Source organism: Stylophora pistillata, chromosome 3 (assembly GCF_964205215.1).
Source record: "Stylophora pistillata chromosome 3, jaStyPist1.2, whole genome shotgun sequence".
Lineage (NCBI taxonomy): Eukaryota > Metazoa > Cnidaria > Anthozoa > Scleractinia > Pocilloporidae > Stylophora > Stylophora pistillata.
The window spans coordinates 6,064,673-6,084,394 of NC_142521.1; the positions used below are offsets into that span (position 1 = coordinate 6,064,673).

General features: G+C 40.5%; 2 protein-coding genes across 2 annotated transcripts; both read right to left on the bottom strand.

The window, feature by feature from the left end:
- Positions 1 to 595: 595 nt before the first annotated feature.
- On the bottom strand, positions 596 to 9,069 carry LOC111343745 (uncharacterized). The gene is made up of 7 exons (XM_022950929.2): positions 8,994 to 9,069; positions 8,820 to 8,888; positions 8,282 to 8,362; positions 7,792 to 7,861; positions 3,278 to 6,958; positions 2,205 to 2,600; positions 596 to 2,020 (listed from the first exon to the last, which is right to left on the bottom strand). The coding sequence occupies exons 4-7, from the start codon at positions 7,852 to 7,854 to the stop codon at positions 1,565 to 1,567; spliced, it is 4,596 nt and encodes a 1,531-aa protein (XP_022806664.2). The 5' UTR covers positions 7,855 to 7,861; positions 8,282 to 8,362; positions 8,820 to 8,888; positions 8,994 to 9,069; the 3' UTR covers positions 596 to 1,564.
- Positions 9,070 to 12,986: 3,917 nt separating this feature from the next.
- Positions 12,987 to 18,079, bottom strand: LOC111343746 (uncharacterized). The gene is made up of 4 exons (XM_022950931.2): positions 17,845 to 18,079; positions 15,327 to 15,389; positions 14,737 to 15,018; positions 12,987 to 14,018 (listed from the first exon to the last, which is right to left on the bottom strand). The coding sequence occupies exons 2-4, from the start codon at positions 15,384 to 15,386 to the stop codon at positions 13,659 to 13,661; spliced, it is 702 nt and encodes a 233-aa protein (XP_022806666.1). The 5' UTR covers positions 15,387 to 15,389; positions 17,845 to 18,079; the 3' UTR covers positions 12,987 to 13,658.
- Between the last annotated feature and the right edge of the window lie 1,643 nt (positions 18,080 to 19,722).

The following is a 19,722-nucleotide window of genomic DNA, read 5'->3' on the forward strand; positions in this document are numbered from 1 at the left end:
AGATTTACTAGTTACCAATAACAGTAGAATATCTTTTCATAACGTGACACAATGTAATGTCATAGATTGTTGGCTATCTGCATGGAAATCGACTCCTTAGTTTTAACAAAACACCTTCAAGGCCTCTCGCGTTGGTCGTGTCTATTTTCTGCCCGTTTTGCTTTCCTCTCCTCTTTTATTTCTACGAGAAAAAAATTGTAACATTCATATTTTCTGATTTGTTGGTTCCATCGAGTGATGTTAGTTTTCGACTTTGCCCTTAAAGGAAATTCTTTTTTCGGAATAAAACATGCGGTCACAAAACGTAAGACTCTGTTTAATTAACAATACATGGTTGTATTTCCTTTGTTAACCAATATTTGAGGTTGAGTTCACTCGTTGGTAGTTATCTTAGGGTTCTTCAACGCGTTTAGAGACCTGACAAACAGTTAGAGGCTGTTAATAGTGACCTGACAAACAGAGGCTGTCAACTCCCTCAAACGGCTTGAACGATTCTGTTTAGTTTGCATTGCGTTGACGTGTTAGTTTTGGAGACCTATTTCTAGTGTGGCTCACTAGCATAAAGGATAAAATCAAAAAGGCACTTCACATTAAGTAGTTTTTCTTGAAAAGATTTTATTCAAGGAAATGTCTTAAAAACTCCTTAGTCACACAGACTTCCCCATTAGTGAAGCTATCAATAACATGTTTTAAAGCTGTCAGTGTGACTCTGGGTAAAATTCATCAGTTTTGGGCATAACTCCTGTTTCACGATTACGATTAACGTAAGAGCGCCATGTCTTCATTATTTTACAATCCTAAGCTTTGAGTTGAATACAAAATAATCAAACTTATTTTACAGACAGAATTCATATTGTGTATCTTCCCCAAGAGGAAAACGGTGAGCAAAGATGAACAGTGAATAACTTTTGATTGGATTTTAAATGCTTCGGGACTCAATATCATTCAAACCTAATTTTCTTTTTTTTTTCCAGTGAGATGTTACTTTTATTTCCTGACAAAGAAGTTGTTTTGATCTTGAATTCGAGGCATTTGCTGTTTCAACTTTACATAAGGATGAAATTTTAACTGGTTAGCTCTTTACTGAAAAGGAAACCACTGATTGGGTTTGAAGAGCGCAAAAGGAATCTGAAACACAAACTTCTTTCTTTTCTTGTACAGAAACGTCGTCCTTTCTTGCAACTAAAGAGCATAACTGTTTTTTTAACGTCACCATATTGTCCTACTCACTCAGTTTTTCAACCCTTGAGTCACTTACCTTGTCTACTTAAAACTTGAGCATGGTGTCCACAAGTGACTATCCCGCTCTTTGAATAGTTTCATACTTATTCGAGGTCTCATTAGGGATGATTTTTCAAGAATTCATACGGATAATGCTGATCTTATAATTTTAAACGATTACCCAAGACTAACTGATCCATAAGACGATGATCGACTCAGCTAGTCCCTTTATCCCAGAGGCCAACTTTTACCATATCTTTTGAAGAAAGACGACAATAAGCTATTTACAAAATACTTTATATCTACATCTGTAAGGTACAGGCCCAGATTCGAAGGAAACCATTTACACGACCCTAGCATGATATGGATGCTTCCACAGGTCTTTTAAAAGTTTCTCCCTTTCAGACTTTTCTCTCCGTTTTCTTAGAACGTCTTCCAGACGAGTTCCTCTCTTTCTTCTTTTTCCCAAGTCGAGCAACACGTCTGTGGTATGTACCTCATCCGGAATACACTCGTAACAGAGCTTTAAATACTTGAACGTATTCTTACACGTTGGATCATCAAAGAAAGTGTTTGAAGCCACAATTTCACACGCCTGGTTATTCCTACACTGACTTTCAACTTTCTTAAATGTGTTATCTGCATCTGTCTCGCAAATCTTGTCCGTAACAAGACCAACTGGAGCCTTTGGACAGAACTCGTTTTCCTCTCGTCCCCAAAACGCACGGTTTATTTTGATAGTCTCGTACTGCTTACACTGAAGCCAAGTCTTCTCTCCCTCGCAGATGTAAGAACAGTTCTGAGAACACATTAATAAAATGACATAAAAATAAATAACATGAACATATATTATTAGCATGACGTCTGAAGCTAAACTACGGTTTATATAAAATATTGTTTCTTCTTAGTGCTTATTGAAATAAACAGAGCTAGTAAACTACTATCGCTAGGGGTTGCAAGATAAGCTCAGATCTACTACTAACCGGCATTACAGCCTCTGGACCAGCAGGGCCAACGTTTCCTAAGGGTCCTGGAATTCCAGGTGCACCAGGCTCCCCAGCTAATCCCATGAGACCTGGTGGTCCTTTCTCTCCTTTGAAACCGGGCATCCCTGGGAGTCCTGGGGGACCTATTGGGCCGGACTCACCATCAGCACCGGGGGAGCCTATGTCACCAATTGGACCTGGGGGACCCATGGCTCCTGTCATACCCCTCATTCCGGTTGCTCCAGGAGGGCCAACAGGACCTTGTTTACCAGGGCGACCAGAAAGGCCTCCGTAGAATAATGTGAGATTTTGTTCTAAGATCTGACTGATCATAAATCGATCCAGCAGTTGTTGATCAACTGTGTCTCCTGGCTTAGGAAGATCAAATTCCACCTGGAAATGAAGAAACAAACTTAGATGAGTATCTCTTATCTACTTCTTCTGTTGTCAAGGTCCTCGGAAACAATAGCATAGAGCAAACAACGTTTGGAAAAGATTTGAATGATGTACTTCTGATAGAAACTCTCATTGCATTGATCGATCAAGAGCTTAGTTGATCCCTCAGTGTGAGGTGAAATCACAACGGAATAAAGTAAGAGCCGTTCGCTCTAAGAAAGTAAGCATCCAGAAAGCAGAAGTTTTAAATAAATTTTTTATCTTTCTCAAGCTCTCGCTGTATATTTATGATGAATCTTGACTTAACTGTACATTGAGGTATAAAAGCACAATAAACCAAAGTCAAAATAGAGATGTTATTCGAAAGCCAAACTTCAACAGTTCATTGTCACGAAAATTACTCAAAACTAGACCAAAGAGCTTTAGTGATATCACCGTGACTGTAACTATGCTATCATTTGGTAACTTTTTAAGAGCTATTGGCTGCACAATGCCTCACGCACTTGTACACCCGTCGGATGATATATCTCCCTCTAGATTATGTGATATTTGTTAGCCTAGCTGAATGAGACACTTCTCAGTGGCTACACCCGTCATGGAGCCGCCCGATCGGAATATACTACAGGCATCGAACTGGATTTATATGATATCTGTCCCCTGAGACAAACCCTTACCTGTTCTTTTTCGTCCGAGAGGGCTATCTCATCATCTCCACTTATAGGAATTCGGTGTCTGTTCTTTCCTTGCTTTTGATGCTTAAAGGATGATCCTTCGTCACTCGAGGCCACACTTTTATTAGAACTCTTTGCGTTTTCTTTCTCAGCAGAGCCAAACGTATTACCAAACAGGTCTACAATCGCATCTGAGGGGGTGGTTGCAGGGGTCAGCTCTAACGTACCGCTGCCACCTGAGCCCGATAAGAAGTCTGAGGCGGATCCGTAATCTATCCCTCCACCAGATCCTAAGCCATATGTACTTCCTGATCCGACACCCAAATTAATAGGTATCTTTCCTAGGGCTGCTTGAACATCCGCTTGAAGTCCGGCTGAGTCTAGGTTAAAAGATACGGGTTTCACCTTATCAGTGTGAGAGCGTAGGGCTGTTTCTTCCACCCCTTCGTCGTTAGTAGAGTGCGCACCGGACCCTTCACCTGCTCCGGATTCAACTACGTTAATTTCATCGGAACCTGAAGCAGATGTTTCAACCTCCGTGTTAAGCAAATCCTCCTGAGGGATTTCCCCAATCGGGATAAATCCTGACCCAGAGGTATCAAACACTGCAGATCCAGAAGAGGAAAATGACTCCTCGACACCAACGCTACCCGGAAGTGCGCTTGCGCTAGAATCTGATTGGCCAGATGAGGAAGAGCCTGATGCCAATGCAGCCAAAGTGGTGGACGAGATACCTGTCCCAACTCTCTTTGGCGTTGGTGAGTAGTTGTGCTTAGCGACTGGCAACGGAGAGCTGCCAGAACCGGAGCTTGATCCACTATCTTGCTCAGCACTAGCAGATGCCGAGGCTAAGGCTGAGGCTGTAGGGGCATAGTCTTTTTTCGAAAGGGCTTGCAACTCCTCTGAGCTAGACGAAAATTTACCACTTCCACTGCTACTACCCCCTGATACTTCAGATATCACGTCCGAGTTTGCAAGTCCTGATCCTGATCCAGATCCCGAAATGCCTTCATCCATAAAGGAGCCAAAGGACCCGGAGCTTAAGGTAACGCCAGAAGCGTCCTCTCCTCCAGAACCAGCCAGTGATTGAATGTCAACACTGTCACCATTACCAAATCCACCAGGTAATGGCTCTTCTGCAACTCCAGAACCCCTAGAGGGTTGAAGGGATTGAAGAAGTCCAAATTCTCCACTACTCTCATCATTCTTCCCAACGCTGTTTTCCTCAGTCTTTACAATGATAGTCGAATTTGCCGATTGCGTTACGTTATTTCCATCTCCGAGAGCTGGTGATGGTTTGGTAGTTTTGACTGTATCGATCATATTCTCATTGCGAGTCTCGTTGTTATCTAGTTGCTCCAATCCTGAGCCAGAACTATAACCAAACTTAATTGCCCTCATCAAGTTAACCTCCTCTTGCAACCCTGACCCAACTCCAGAACCAGAACCAGACTGGTCTGCCATCCCAGAACCTGGCTTATTTTCTGGAGATGCCATAGTCATAAGATTAGGACCGACAGCTCCAACACTTCCTGGAAGAGTCTGGTCCTCTGAAGATGATGCCAAAGATTCAAGGTCGTCGCCAATTCCAGAGCCACTTATCTTCTCATCGTTTCCTGATCCAGAACTGAGGGAGTCTTGAGGAAGGGACAGAACAGGTTCCCAAGGGTGAAGCTTTGGAGTTTCGCCTGATCCCGTTCCAAAATCAGGACTAACGATTGCAAGAGGTTCGGTTCCTGATCCTGATGCACTTCCCGTTTCATCCAAGCTAATCTGTCCACCCACACTTCCTGGAAGACTCTCATCCTGCTTTTCTGACTCACCAGAACCTGAAGATTCACTTTGCAAAACCTGTTGCAAAAGTGATTCATCTTGTTTATATTGAGATGTTGTCCCAAGATCACCTGAGCCTGAGGCAGCGGAGTTTGTGTCTGAAGGGGTGGCTGATTCAACTTGACCAATGTCAGAAATACCGCCAACACTTCCTGGCAGTTCCTCTTCCCCTGATCCCGAGGATGAAATAGAAGCCTTTGGTGATGTTTGGTCCAGCATAGGTTTTTTAACAGATTTTTGACCTACGGCTACAACAGGTAAACCGGAGCCGGAAGCAGGGACAGTCTCGTGAGTGCTCGGAGGCACACCGGATGCTGACGTAAAAGCAAATCCAGGCGCAGTCGCAGCCTGGACAGGCTTCTTCTCTAACTTTTCAATGTCGTTCACTTCACCAATGCTGCCTGGCAAATTATCTTCAGGCTCGTCATCTTCACCGGAGCTCTCTGAAGAATCATCCTCGCTATCAGAGTCACCCACTCCTGAAAGAAAATCAACACCAGATCCACTAGCCACATCAACAATGGTATCTCTTCTCTCTGATTCGTCAGCACTTGACTCCCCAGAATCGTCTTCATCGTCAAAATCTTCATCGTCGCCAGAGGCTGATCCCGAACCATCAGCTGAAACGTCATCGTCATCGTCACCTTCTGAGGAGTTCTCTTCGAGTCTTCGGCTCGTCTCTGATCTCTGTTGAGCTTCTTCATTTTGATCCTCATCAGATTTAGAAGATGCCGTTTCATCTTCATTTTGATCCTCATCAGATTTAGAAGATGCCGTTTCGTCTTCCTTTTGATCCTCATCAGATTTAGAAGATGCTGTTTCATCTTCTTGTTCCCCGCTAGCACTTGAATCTGATTGCTCCCCACTTGCATCTCCATTCTCATCGTTATTATCATCGTCATCGTCATCGTCATCTTCATTGTTTCCAACACTGCCTGGTAGGTTAGCTCTCGTTAGTGCCTGAGACGGAGTAGTTTGTTGCCTCTTTGCTTTCTTAAGACCAGCAATGAAGGCAAGCTCATCAGCATTTAACCCACTTCCACTTGTCTCCCCTGAACCAGATGCTGTGTGATCCTGTTTGATAACGGCAGTTGGTTCCAAGCGAGCTGTTTCTTCCACTCCGCTAGATTCAGGTACATCTTTATTGGTAATAGCCGTTTGTTGACCTTCCCCTTTAGAAATTTTCGCAGCAGGTGACTCTTTGACAATATTGTTCGTTTGATTTAAAGAGCTCATGTTCGCGACTGACCGCAGCTGAGCTGATCCAGCCTCTTCAGGCTCCACAGCATTAAATGATGCGGCACCATCAACGGCGTTGGAAGGCTTACTCTCGCCGTTGTGCGATGTGGCGACCGGAGGGGGCTGTGCTGCTACAGCGCCAGCCAAAGTAGATGGAGCTACCGAGCTACCTTCCTCATCCGACGTGAGTGTAGCTGGCGTCACCAATACTGGTTTTTCTTGTTCAGCACTCTCATGCTGTAGAATCCCTGATCCTTCTCCAGAACCAGAAGCATCCTCTCCTCCTATTTCGCTTTTCTTTGTTTTGGATGATGCAGCATGTCCGCTGTCCCATTCACCTTCTCCAGAGGGAGGAGTAGCTCCGCTGTCAGAAAATGATCTGTGGCTGAAGATGGAATTATTTTCTTGGGGTGCTGGGAGATCTGGAAGTTCTGAAAGAGATGAAATTCCGCTAGCAGGCTCCACTCTTCGCCTAAATCTCTCTATTCCCTCTCCTTTGGGTCTTATAGCTACTACCTCCTCGCTAGGAACTGGTGCAAGGCTTTCTAAGACCTCCATCAGGTTGATGTCTGAATCCTTTTGAAGCTTTACATTGTCAGGAACATCGCTAAGCTGTTGAATTTGATAAAATTAAATGTTCCAAACAACAAATCAGAACCTCACACTCTTAAGTGGACTTATGAACTCACACTGCTTAAACGAGCTTTCTGTTTTATCACTGAGATAACACTTTGAGTAAATTTGGTAAAAAAAGGAACCGATGTCCGCCAGTCATAACATAACATACATTGGTTAATTTACCTCTCCTCATAGGGACTTTTCAAGGCAAACACCCACCCATCCCACCCAGGGGAGGACATCCACCGCACAGTAATCTCGTGCATTGGAAATTAACGTCTCCTACCCCTAACCCTGCAGGAGACGGGGCCTACGGCTTATTTGTCCTTATCCGAGAAGAATAGAAAATCTATCCATTTCTTGATTATAGAAAGGTAGCAGATTCTCCTCACTTATTTTAAGACCATGAGTATTGGTCCGGCCGGGGCACGAACCCTCGACCTCCCGCACGACACAATTCGGCGCTCTAACCAATTGAGCTAACCGGGAGGCGGTATAACGATGATTCATCAACCAAAATGGTAACATTTACAGGACGCCTTTTGGAAACATTTTGTTAATGCACTCAACAACTTGTGGGAAAGGTCTCCACCGGCACACATAGACTCTCGCATAACTTTAGCTTGGCAGAAAGAAAAAAGCATAAAAATCGACCCGTTGTTACCCAAATGTAGAATAACTTCCCAGAGGATCACTGACACGATGAAAAACTCACACGATTAAATATATAAGTTCGAAAAATTTATTTAAGTTATCAAGAAATACTTACGGCTATGCATGTAACAAATTTCCATGATGGATGTGTATGAAGCATTGCACTGACTTACCTTTGTACACTCACTGAGGGTTATAACTAAAATCGTGGTTAAAGTTGTTCTGAACAGCGTCATATTTTGCCTTGATAAAAAAGAAATATTGCTTCGTTTACAAAATTATTTCCTAGCTTGAAAGCGAATAAGCTAATTTTATAAATCTATTAATTACTCTGTGGTCTCAAGCAAGCCCTTCTGCACCACCCAGCCTGAGTGGACTCTTAAATGTCACGGCAGTTCATAACTCATTGATCACTTAAATGATTAGAATCATTGAGTTTGGAAATGATTATTCGCTCTACGGCGACCGTGGGTTGACACTTGAAAGGTTTAACTACTTAGATATCATCGGCTGCTTGATAAAAACATTTCTCCACATCGCTTTCATAAAGCCATGTTCGTACAAAATAGTTTGAATATATTGCCACACTTATCTGTGCGGCTGAGATAAATATCAAGGAACCAAATTTTTGCACATCTCCGCGAAATAACTTACGTTTCCTACCTGTTCAATGTTTGGAAAAGGGATCTCCGGCACCCTTTGCCGTTTTCTTAATGCTCAGCTTTTTCCAGCTTTGCTGGCGTACTACAGTAAGCAGAGAGAAAAGAAAACTCATAGATTACAGCAAATATCATCTAACTTGTAATGTGCAATTCCTATTATTTTCATATCAGTATAGTAAGTTCTTTCATTACCCAAAATTATTCAAAGTGCTATTAAAATTTTGCCATTTTGTCTCAGCCTAAGGGACAAGATCTTCCTAGCAAAAGGTAGAAAAAAAATCAGTAAATTACAATCATGATAGATTGGAGAATTAGAGTGATCATTCCTCTCTGATGATCTATATAAGTCTGTAACATTAAACGAAATGAACCATCTGGTAACACAAACAATTACCTAACGTATTTAAGCCGCCATTTAGCCTCTTTTACTAGACCTAAGTTAACTGTTACCGAGCTTTGAAAGCAGAAATCTTCTTAGGGGAAGCACACGCTTAAGTGGAACATTTTGGAAATGAAACGAAGAATGGTCTCTCTCTTACCTTGTAAAATTAGATCACAGGTAGACTGCTCGGCTGACAAGCAAATCCAGCAGGCAAATTATCAGTCAACTAAAAGCGAAAACGCACAGAAGAATATTCCAAATTAGCTTTTTTGAAACGCTAATAACGTAAAGCGTGATATAGCAAAATAATTTTTAAAAATGCCAAAGTTACCCCAGGACGAAGAGAAATTTTCAGTTTTTACAAAATTATGACGAGCCGTCGGTGCATGCAAATACTGTTTTCATAAAGTCATCCACCAGGTTACGTAATTAAGTCATCTCCCTGGTATGTGTGCTGTCAACAACGCATGCGCTGGCTTCCCCTTTTGCAGGAAATTAAACCTGTTTCTCAAGCATCAAATAGGGAAAGTTTTACGTGAAAAAATCTCATTCAACGCAAAAATAAATCCAATCTTTTATCTGCGATCCATCATCCTAAAATTGAAATATCATCTCTGTTTTGGGGTCAAAATTGCAAACACCTGCTTTGTTATCGATCAGGTCATCCGTTGGTTTTCACGCAAAAGTCACTTGGTCATTTAGTGTCTGATCTAGTAAAGAGAAAAAAAAACCGGTGCTCGTTGTTTTCTTGACTTTTTCAGATAAAATGGTATCAAAGAGGTGATTACCAAAAGTCACAAACTGCTTCCAATGATACAGGGCATTTAATTTAAACTCTGCTTTTCAGTTTGCTAAATATTTTCGCTCCTCAATCAAATCGAAACAGATGCGGCCGAGGGAACAGTTAAGTTATTAATGATGTGAAATACTACGGCTTCAGCAATCAATTTTTGTGGCAACGATGCTTCGACATTTTTTCTCGAATTCACAAACGGCTGGCAGGGTTGAATGGTACTTTAAAGGCTGATGATGCTCTACAAAAAAGTTAAATGAAAAGTATTTTTAAAGGACCAGAGAATCCACAAAACTTTCGGGTGATAAAACCTCAGCGACTTTTAACGTAAGTTAGTCAACTTTGTCATTGGTATCAGTCTCCTTTTCATGCGACTAAATGGTTTCTTTTCTGTTTGCAAGTTTCAAGTAGTCAGGTTAATGTCCAAAATGACCTTGAAATGGCATAATGGGCCATCTCAAAATAGAAAAGAGAACTAAGGGCAGGCCACCCAAAAGCACTTGAGTCACAAGCGAGTCGCTTTGACTAAAAAAAAATAAATACTAAGAACTGGTGCTGGAATCAGAAAGCTAATTGGCGAATCGAAAAGTCATTAATAATGTAATACTTGAGTGTGTAGTATCATGACCAGCGGCTAAGTAAACACAAACTGAGAAGCACATACATGAAAGACGTACATTTTGTCTGTCTCTTTTAGTAGCGTGAATTGTTTTCCAGAGATGCAGGCTCTTTGGGAATGGAGTTGTTTATGCTGGTGTTTATCCTGGCTTGTTATAACTTTCGGTCTTCCTTTTAAAAGCAATCTTACCGAATGGGTTCGGCAAGCGAACGCTACGGCACTAGGTTGCGAGGGACACATGTTGACCCTCTCATGCGCCGGACAGGAAGAAGGATTAAAGATCAACTCAGCGTTCTGGGGAAGGGACGATTTGAAAACTTGCATACCTGACAAGCCTTTGAAACAAATGAAGTTTTGTCCTCCATTGGAACCTCTTTATGCTGTGAAGAAGCTGCGTCATGTTTGCGAAGGACAGCCAACTTGTGGCTTCCCTGTGTCCGATATGTTCTTTGAGAAACCATTGTGTCCGGGCGTGTCGAAATTTCTTAAGGTTGTATATGACTGCAGAATGATGAGTGGAATGGGCGCCAAATAGCTTAAGAAGTTTTTTCCCTTCACCTTTGAACCAGAGAACGTATGAGTTGGCTTAGATGAGTACATCGTCGAAGCCGGATGTAAAAGAGTATCAGTGCCCTTAAAAACTGGCAGAAGACTAAAGCCTGGTTTTTACCAGCGATACAAGCACAAGCGTAAGCACAAACGTAAACATAAGGTTTTTATTCCAATTAAAAACGAACGCCGGCAAGCATAAGCACCAGCAAAAGAAAAAGGAAAAATTTCGATCCTTTAGCTTGTGCTTGGGCTTGTGTTTATGGTTACGTCGTGGCCGTTTTCACGATGAAATAAGAGCTGTTATGCTTGCGCTTGTGCTTGTAGTTGCATCGTCAGTGAAGTGAACCAGGCGTAAGTTTCACCTCATTTACATCGTCCGAAGATGGATGTTAGATGAAGACTTGTATGCCTGGTCTGCGCGGATATTTCGGGAAGGAAGTATAGTACTTTGTCTAGTTATTCAATAGTGGGATGGGAGACCCAAAGAGGAAAATTTGATTTCACAAACCCAAATCTTATTTCGATTACAGGTGCAAGGTGGTGCAAAGTACAATGTCACAATGTCACAATGTCTCGTGGCTTATCACTTTTTTTCGTAAAAAATAAAAGTTTTCTGTTCAGTATATATCCTAGTGGAAGTCATATGACGTTTTATCGTGGAGCTTTGTATTAGTCTGGATGTCTTAGACATATCAATGCAAACTAAATTTGTAAAATAAAAACTAAGTTTGTATATCGTGAGCCGGAGTTAAGCGTCATTCACGAACTTGTCGAGTAATCTCCCAACATCCCAAGAGCGTTATTACGCCGGTAAACTGTTAGAAAGTGTGATCTATCTATTGCTTTCATAAAATATTCATCAATTTTCAATGAGTTTACCCGTCAGTACAAGAAACGATTGGTATTTGGCCGAATAGGGCGATCGTAGTATCCCAGTTACTGAAAAAAGCTAACATTGCATGGCCACATTGATGGCTATTTATCTTTTCCACGATTTGCGGCACCTCACAAACTCAGCGAAATATAACGTTTCGAACAGTCTGAGACAGCACAATTAATGTCGGAGAAGTTCGCAGCATGATTTAACGTAGAGTAAAATTCATTTTCAATGATGCACATGTTCCTCCGTAGTTTGCAAGTAACAAAATGAAAGAACGCAGTAACACTTTTACGGGTTTATTACGAATCAACTTAACGGCCTGCTCCCAGTTGGCTTGTTAGCTCAATTGGTAGAGCGCTGCACTAGTATCGCAGAAGTCAGTGGTTCGAATCCCGTACAGGCCTGATTTTTTTCAGGTCTGATTTTCGCTATTGCATAAATAGCGCTTTCTACTGCGAGGATCGTGCATCATACGTATCTACAACTGCAGTTCAAAATATATGAACCTCATATATTCATTGTATCTGACTTATCATCACGAGCTTATTACGAATCAACTTAACGGCCTGCTCCCAGTTGGCTTGTTAGCTCAATTGGTAGAGCGCTGAACTAGTATCGCAGAGGTCAGTGGTTCCAATCCCGTACAGGCCTGACTTTTTTCAGGTCTGATTTTCGCTACTGCATAAATAGCGCTCTCTACTGCGAGGATCGTGCATCATACGTACTTTTAATTGCCTAAGAGAGGGTTTTGTACGTCTAATGACTGTAACAACCTTGCATATGAAGGTCAGATATTCAGGCTAATTAAGGTTTAAGTTCAAGGAGATGGAACTTGTTTAGTGCTGTTTCGTCTGTAAACAATAAACTGTCGACTCGAACGTTTGATTACAGAGCACTATATTTGCCTTCAGAAAAAGTATGTTGTGAGGAGATGAAACTTAAGCTGGACAAGAGTGGAATTATCTCTTTTAGCTTCGAAAGATTTAATCCAGATTAGGAACTTGTTTGATTTTCTTCTAGATAGTTTAAGAAATTTTTATGTACTTAATGAACACTTTAAACCAAAAGCCTTGATTAGGTAATAACAGCTTTTCACAGTTTACAACGAAAAATCCTCCAAGGACATGTTTGAAACACTGATTAACTATACTAAAACAATGCGTAGCGCTTAGGGCGCGCTATGATTGGCAACTCAAACCCCGTATGTCCTTCACTATTCACCTTCGGGATTTGTGCCAAGAAATGTTGTGATCGTTGCCGGAATAAATGAGTGAAAATCATCCTTTTGTGCTATATTATCTCACTCTTTTAGAATATACTAAATCAACTATTCACCTCCGCTTCGGTGAATAGCAGTTATATTAACAGAAGTTTATGACCTAGACAAGGTCATAAACTTCTTTTGTTAATTATTACCTTTAATATGAGCACGTCATAAGAGCGGGGCTCGAGAGAAACTATAAATATATCGAGATATTAGTAAATCTTAGAAGACCATAAAGCTTTAATGTCATAATCCATAAATGCTACGTCACAACGTCATGATCCAAGGACATGTAAGGTCACCTACACTATCACATTCTAAAGCACATCATGTAGTCGTCTCACTGTGTCTTGTTGTGAGTACAGTACAGTGCTTTTGGTACGATGGCCTACTGGAATGGCTGGTAATTTTTACAAGGATTTCTTTATCACGAAATAGTCAAACGAGTTTTAGAAATATTACTATATACACATTTGAAATTATTGAAAAAGGATGTGCAATATGACGGGATAAAATGTAGCATCCTTGCTCGCTGTATAATCGATTTACACCATCTTGGCATGGAAGCTCTATTTCACCTTTACTCCATCTTAGACTAAACACTTTACACCGTCTAACATGAGCTTGTTTCTCGCTGTGAACGTTCTCCAATCCTTTCTACTTCGCAGTTAGTTTAGCGTACAGTGTTCAGAAAAACGGTTTGTACAGTCTTCTCAACAGTCTCATTTAGTTTGAATTCCTGATCCAGCGATTAACAAGCTCATAAACGCATGTTAGCTTAGTAGAAGTCCTAGATCCGGTGGACAGCACAGCCATATCAGGCGGTGGCATCGTTTGTCAGTGGCCTATCACGTGATAGAGTAAATGTCAGCCAAATGCAGAATCAAATTAACCGCTTATTCTTGATCTTTGAATTGCTGCTTTGACTCTTGATTCACTGGGCAGACACTCGTATTTCACACGTAGATATTTATAGACTTGTCCACAATCGGTCTTGTCAAAGAAGGTGGAGGTCGCTGCTAGTTCACAGGCTTGCTCATCCTTACACTGCCCTTCAACTTTGGTCATTGTGTTGGATTCGTCTTGAGGACACATGGTCGAGGTGCTGAGTCCGTGTTGAACGCCGTTTGTGGTGCATGTGCCATCGTCATCACGACCCCAGAATGCAGAGCCGATTTTGATAACTTTGTACTGTGGACACTCGATCCATTCCTTCTCGCCCTCGCAGGTGATGGTTTCTTGAGGGCCCTAGAAAGAGAAAAAAAACTGGATTTTTTTTTTCTTTAGCAACAAATAAAGAGAGCTAACAGGAGTGGGGAAACATATCAGAGAAACTGTAGCAAGAAAGGTCAGCCTTGGCGTTTTCTCGGAGTAAACAAATGAATAGTCTATATAGTTTTGCTATATTAAATTTTTTTTAATATAGCAAATATACCTTGTATGGTGCGCTTTTGGTTGTCTTCTCCACAATTTTTCCTTTTATGGTTTTAATTAACCTTAATTGTAATTAATACTAATTGTTTGTGTATTCTTGAGGAGTGAATTTGTAATAAATAAATAAATAGTCAAATATATTGCAAACGCAAGAGACAAATTTGCCCTCTAGCTCGCCAACTTTCCCTAGATGGTAGAAACAACAGAGCAAAGGCATTATTTCCCATTCAAAAGAAGCACAAATATTTTTTTCATTATTACTGGAACAGATAGAGGCAGAAAGCAAAATTTCAGTTTGTTTTCTTAGTTATGAGTCTCACTCGGCTGGACAACTCTTGCAATCATCAATCAACTAAAGCTATTGCCTATTTGATATTTTGATTTGAAAACTAAGTTAAACAGAAAAAAACCTTAACTAAACGAGTAGAGCTTATTTTCAGTATATTTTTTTAAACAAGTAATTTTACTTGGCAATATCTAATCCTGTCTAAAACACAAGTTCATTAAGTGATTTGAACAGAAGTTAACTCACGGCAGGAGCCCCTCCGAGTCCGGGTGGACCAGGAGGCCCCGGGGGCCCTGGAGGTCCAGGAATTCCCCCGCGAGCAACAGCATCACCACTTCCACTTCCACTACCACCAAGCATATAACCAGGGGCTCCAGGAGGTCCAGGAGGCCCTGGGGGTCCCATCAAACCTCCTTGACCATTAACAAAGAAGCCTAAGGGCAATTGCTGGTCCCAATAGTAGCTCAGCGCGTCTTCGCGAGTGCGTTTCTTGAGAACATGTGGCTTCCGTTGCAGTGGAGAACATTGCTAGGTACGAAGTGAAATGTAGGATATAATCACAGTCAGCCTCTACATTGTACAAAGCTCTGCATTTGGTACTTTACCGAGCGAATTAATGCCGTCCGAAGGTCTTATTAGTGTGTTTATACCATAGATTTTTCTTAAGATGGAACACTCTATTTAAATAACTTCCATACTTGTACTAAGATTGATAATTCTCTTGTCAAGCTTTCACCTGCCATCGATGGATATCGACCAAAGTACCGATTGACATCCGAAAAACATTGTTTAGAGCTCAGCTTCGGTTACCGTAATAGAAAAACTGAGTAACTCACCGCTAATACAAATAAAGCGAGGCCCAAAGCCAGCCTAAGCAGGCCTGTAGCAGCCTTCATAGCCTAAAATCAAAGAAAGAGAGTTAAGATGTTAACGCGGTGGATAAATCTCGGTTAGGTAACTCGATTGACTAACGGGTACCCGCCACACCGACCCCGGGAACGACTGACATCATAGCTCTGATTTGTTTTAATCAAGAATTCAACTGCTGTCTGTGTAGGCACCTTATTTTCTCTATAGATGTTCCCTTATCTACAAAAAAGCGACAGAGCATGAAGCATTTGAGAACAAAAGTTTTGCATCATTCGTTTCCTACAAAGTAATGAAAATGCTAAATTTTCCCAATCAACAGTTTAGTTACGCATCAACAACCTTTATGGAGTAACATGTAATTTTCCTTTTTTGTATGATGGGAGACATAACGTCTCTTCTACATTTGTGAATTTATAAAATACTTCAGAACGTGCTAATCCTAATGCTTATTGGCCAGCAGAAGTACAGAAGCACCAGCTAGAAATCTCATGAAATTTAACCGCATGCATTTAGAAAACATATATTTCTTTTATTCTCGATATTGGTTCTTTCCTTAGATCGCTTATAGTTCATGCCAGCTTTTGGAAGGAAAACTTGGGTTGACGAAACTTTAAATGAGCGACACATTAAATGAAAGAGTTTGGATGAAAAAAGTTAAATGTTTTCGCCCTCTGGGGTGGGACGTTATCCTATATAGTTCATTAAAGAAGTCTAAACTTAAAAAAAACACACATTTTGTCTAATTTAGTCACTGCACAAAACCCAGACAGAAACCTTGTCATGGATTAGGAGTAAATCGCTCAGTTAAGTAGTTGAAAACCGATCGAAGAGCTAAATAAATCAGCGGTTGGTTATGGGGCCTACCAAGATTCTGAATCGGTCAAGGATATAACTCGCCTGATCAGTTTGTAAACGAAAAAGCCAGATAAACACGCCATGGTAAACTGCATTATTATAAATGTTATTGTGTACCATAGTCTAAGGACTTTGTGTACTGGACCAAATTCAAGCTGATTTTGCTGATTTGACCGGGAAATATTGCACAATATATGGTTTGAAAGAAATATCGCTTCCTTGAGTTAAGTATGGTTGATTAAGTTTACTAAATCGTGCCCAAAATCTTAACCACTTGGCTGGCTTAAAAGTTTGAAAATTTCTTAGAGACGTGTATAGGTGTTGCAATCTTCATTAAGAATTTCACATTCATTAATTTTGAGGGGAATTGTGGCCTGAGAAAAAAACAAACGATGAATAATGAGAGTGAAAGAGAATGATTTATGGTCATGGAGAAAATTCGGGATCGTGATCTTTAATCCCCTTTGATTTAATGTCAACATCTCCATAGTAAAAGCAAAAATTTGTTTGAAAAAAATAATTATGATCTTATGTTAAGAAATCCCAAAATATAACTCAGCGTCCTAGCGAAATTTTTTTAGGGTTTTCTTTGTTTTCCTTGAGTAAAAATACTGATCCTCTTAACTCAGCAAGATCACTGACAAAAAAAATAACTAAAACTGCAGAAGTCAGAAGCGAAACGAGGCAGACCAAAGGTAGAAGTGGAAATATAAAGGTAAACACTTCTGACCTCCGGCGCTCTTTCTCTCGAGGTGTAATTTTCACTCGCTGGGTTTCCAACCTGATTTCTTTATAAGGACAGACTAACGATCCGTATCTGTCACTGGTATGAACAGAAATATCCCTGAGTTTAGAATTACTGATCCTGTTTCCTGTTTAAATCTTTAAGTCAGTTTACTTATCTGGGCCATAAGCAAATTTACGCTGTGATCTTGAGCTACACGGTTCAATGAAAACGTTTCGGAGTTAAATATTGTAAAACGTTGCTCTCGAGTATGAAAAACCTAAAGTTTAGAAACATTTGTCATTTTGATTCAGTGGCTATTGTGTTCCTTTAAACATGTTCACAGCGAAAACAAAATTAATTTAGTCAAAATATTAAGAAAAAATCATGGACATGATTTCTTATTGCCTAATCATATTTATCAGAGCAAACAGGTAATTGAATAAACAGTCGTTGATAACGTAAAAATATAGAAAACGCGAGAGTAAGTTTATCGAATCACCGTGATTTTTATTCCATAATGCAATCCACTTAGAAACATATCATGTTTTTAATTCTTCTGAAGGCTTATTTCGAGTGACTAAACTCGTTGTAAACTTAGAAGATCAAACAAATTTTCAAGCATGATTAAACACAGAGTTTATCCACGAAAACATATGTGACTACTTTACAAAACGAAAACTTTAAGCTGTTTTACTAACGACAAAATAGACCAGAAAACGGCATCAATTGGACTCGCGGAATTGCGAAAAGAGCCTGAAGATCGAGCTGTCACTATTTCTCGGTGAATTTGTAAATGTTTCGCTTGGTTGAGTACCCGGGTTTTTCATTTCTCTCTTTCAGAACACAGAAGAAGAAAATTGTGCAGCTAATCGGCTTTGTGATCAATTTAGAAAAACTCTTACCTTTCCTGAAGAATCCCAAGGCTAGAGAATCAGGGAGCAAATTTCAAAAGTAGTATAAAATTGAAACTGTTGTGCTGGTCCGATTTGATCACCGTCGCAGTCAAAGCTGTTAGGTAATGCGCCTGAACTTTTCACTTGATTACGTCATGCCTCAAAAGCGCTCTACGGGCCTTCGTCCACCTTACCCGCCAATGATACGCTCAGCGGCCTTGCGCGCCAGGCACCAGTTTTTCCAAACGGCTGGTGATTTTTGAGTGATTCAGTCACCCTTCTTGAGTCAAATAAACAGTGGCTGTTAGCTCTCAAAAAAGATGAAATTCTATTCTCTCGATAAAACGTCGAAGAGTTTTTCGAAGGGTTTTGCCCCAACACTTTGCTTGCCGAGAAAGTCACAATTGTCACGACATTGAAAAGAAATATCATATTTTTATTAAAACTCTTTGAGAGAGTCTAAGAGATCTCCTGATTTGATCTACAAATTTCTGTTGTAACCTTCTATACTTTCTTTTAACCAAAGTAAAATGACAGTGACAGTAAGTTTACAGTCTTAAAGACAACACCTCGGTAAGGAATATAGGTAGTAACTTGGCTGACAAAGAAGGAGAAAATTTGATTTGTCGGGGCCGCTTGAGCGTTATCTTAACACGCATCAAAGATTCCTGTGTGTCCATAAGTATGAGCATTATTTGTAGTTTTTATAAATCCACGGATCTATAAATCAGGCAATGCTTGAAGTCGCAACTAAAAAACTGAATTTCTCCCTAAACAGTAGCTTCGACGTCTCACAAGTTATCATTCTAGATGAACGTGACAACCTTTCGGTTTTCTACTGAAATGACCGGTAAATTAAAACTTTAAGAGGTAGTAAACCATAGTTCAAGTGTGTTATATCTCACCTCATGCAACATTTCCTTCTTTCACCCGCAAGTTGGAAATATAATTTCAAAAACCAAATCTTCAGTTTGATATTTGTTCATTGATGAAAAGGGCCTCCCAGCCATTTCAACAACTTCGTGGCCTTCGCAGTTTTCTTTATGTGAACAAACGTCACGGTTTTGCAGACCCATTGAACCATGTTGACTCTGAAGCACACAATATGTCAGTTTGAGTCATTCTCGTTCGAGGTATCATATTCAAACTAACATAGTATGAAGGGTGCCTTGTTTGACTCCTGCTGATAGCAATAAAGGAACAGCAGGACGCCCTCGATGACTGTCAATAGTTCTACGGGAGATTCGTTTGTTGAATCTTTGCTCCGAATGCGCGCGAAAACTCAGTGGTTGTCACAAAATTGTCGGAAAAAAGGGACGAGTTACCTCTCGCGCTATCGTTCCTTGAACTGTAAATGTGCCGACATCGCCTCACGGACAACGCAAATTCCTAGTAAAAATTCTCAAATTTTGCAAGTTCTAAGTCTTGGCGTAGTATAAAATTCCTATAAACATCGATGAGCGATCTTTCGAAGACTCCAGATGAAATTTATCCAAATCCCCTATGATGTTCGTCATACCTGGGTCAGAATGTTTCGCACAAGCTCGATAATAATTGAAAAACAGTTATAATTTCGTAAAATTGCTGTTGTCCCACGCTCGTGACTATACGAAAAAACGTACTTCTAATATTGTATTTTGATGGTACAAGTTGAGATTATCTTCGTTGCTTCTTAAAGTTGGATAATACCTTAATTTCTTGAGATTGAGATGAGAGGACATCGTTAATGTGAGTAAACTTCGATTTTTTCAAGTCATAGATCAAGGTGAAAAACCCTTCAACAAAAGTTTCATTTGTTGGCCTCACTGTTTGCTAACGACCAAGTGTGAAGAGCACTTGCTCAAAAATGGTGCCCAGACCTATTTCCGAGTTGTCGTCTGCCATTTT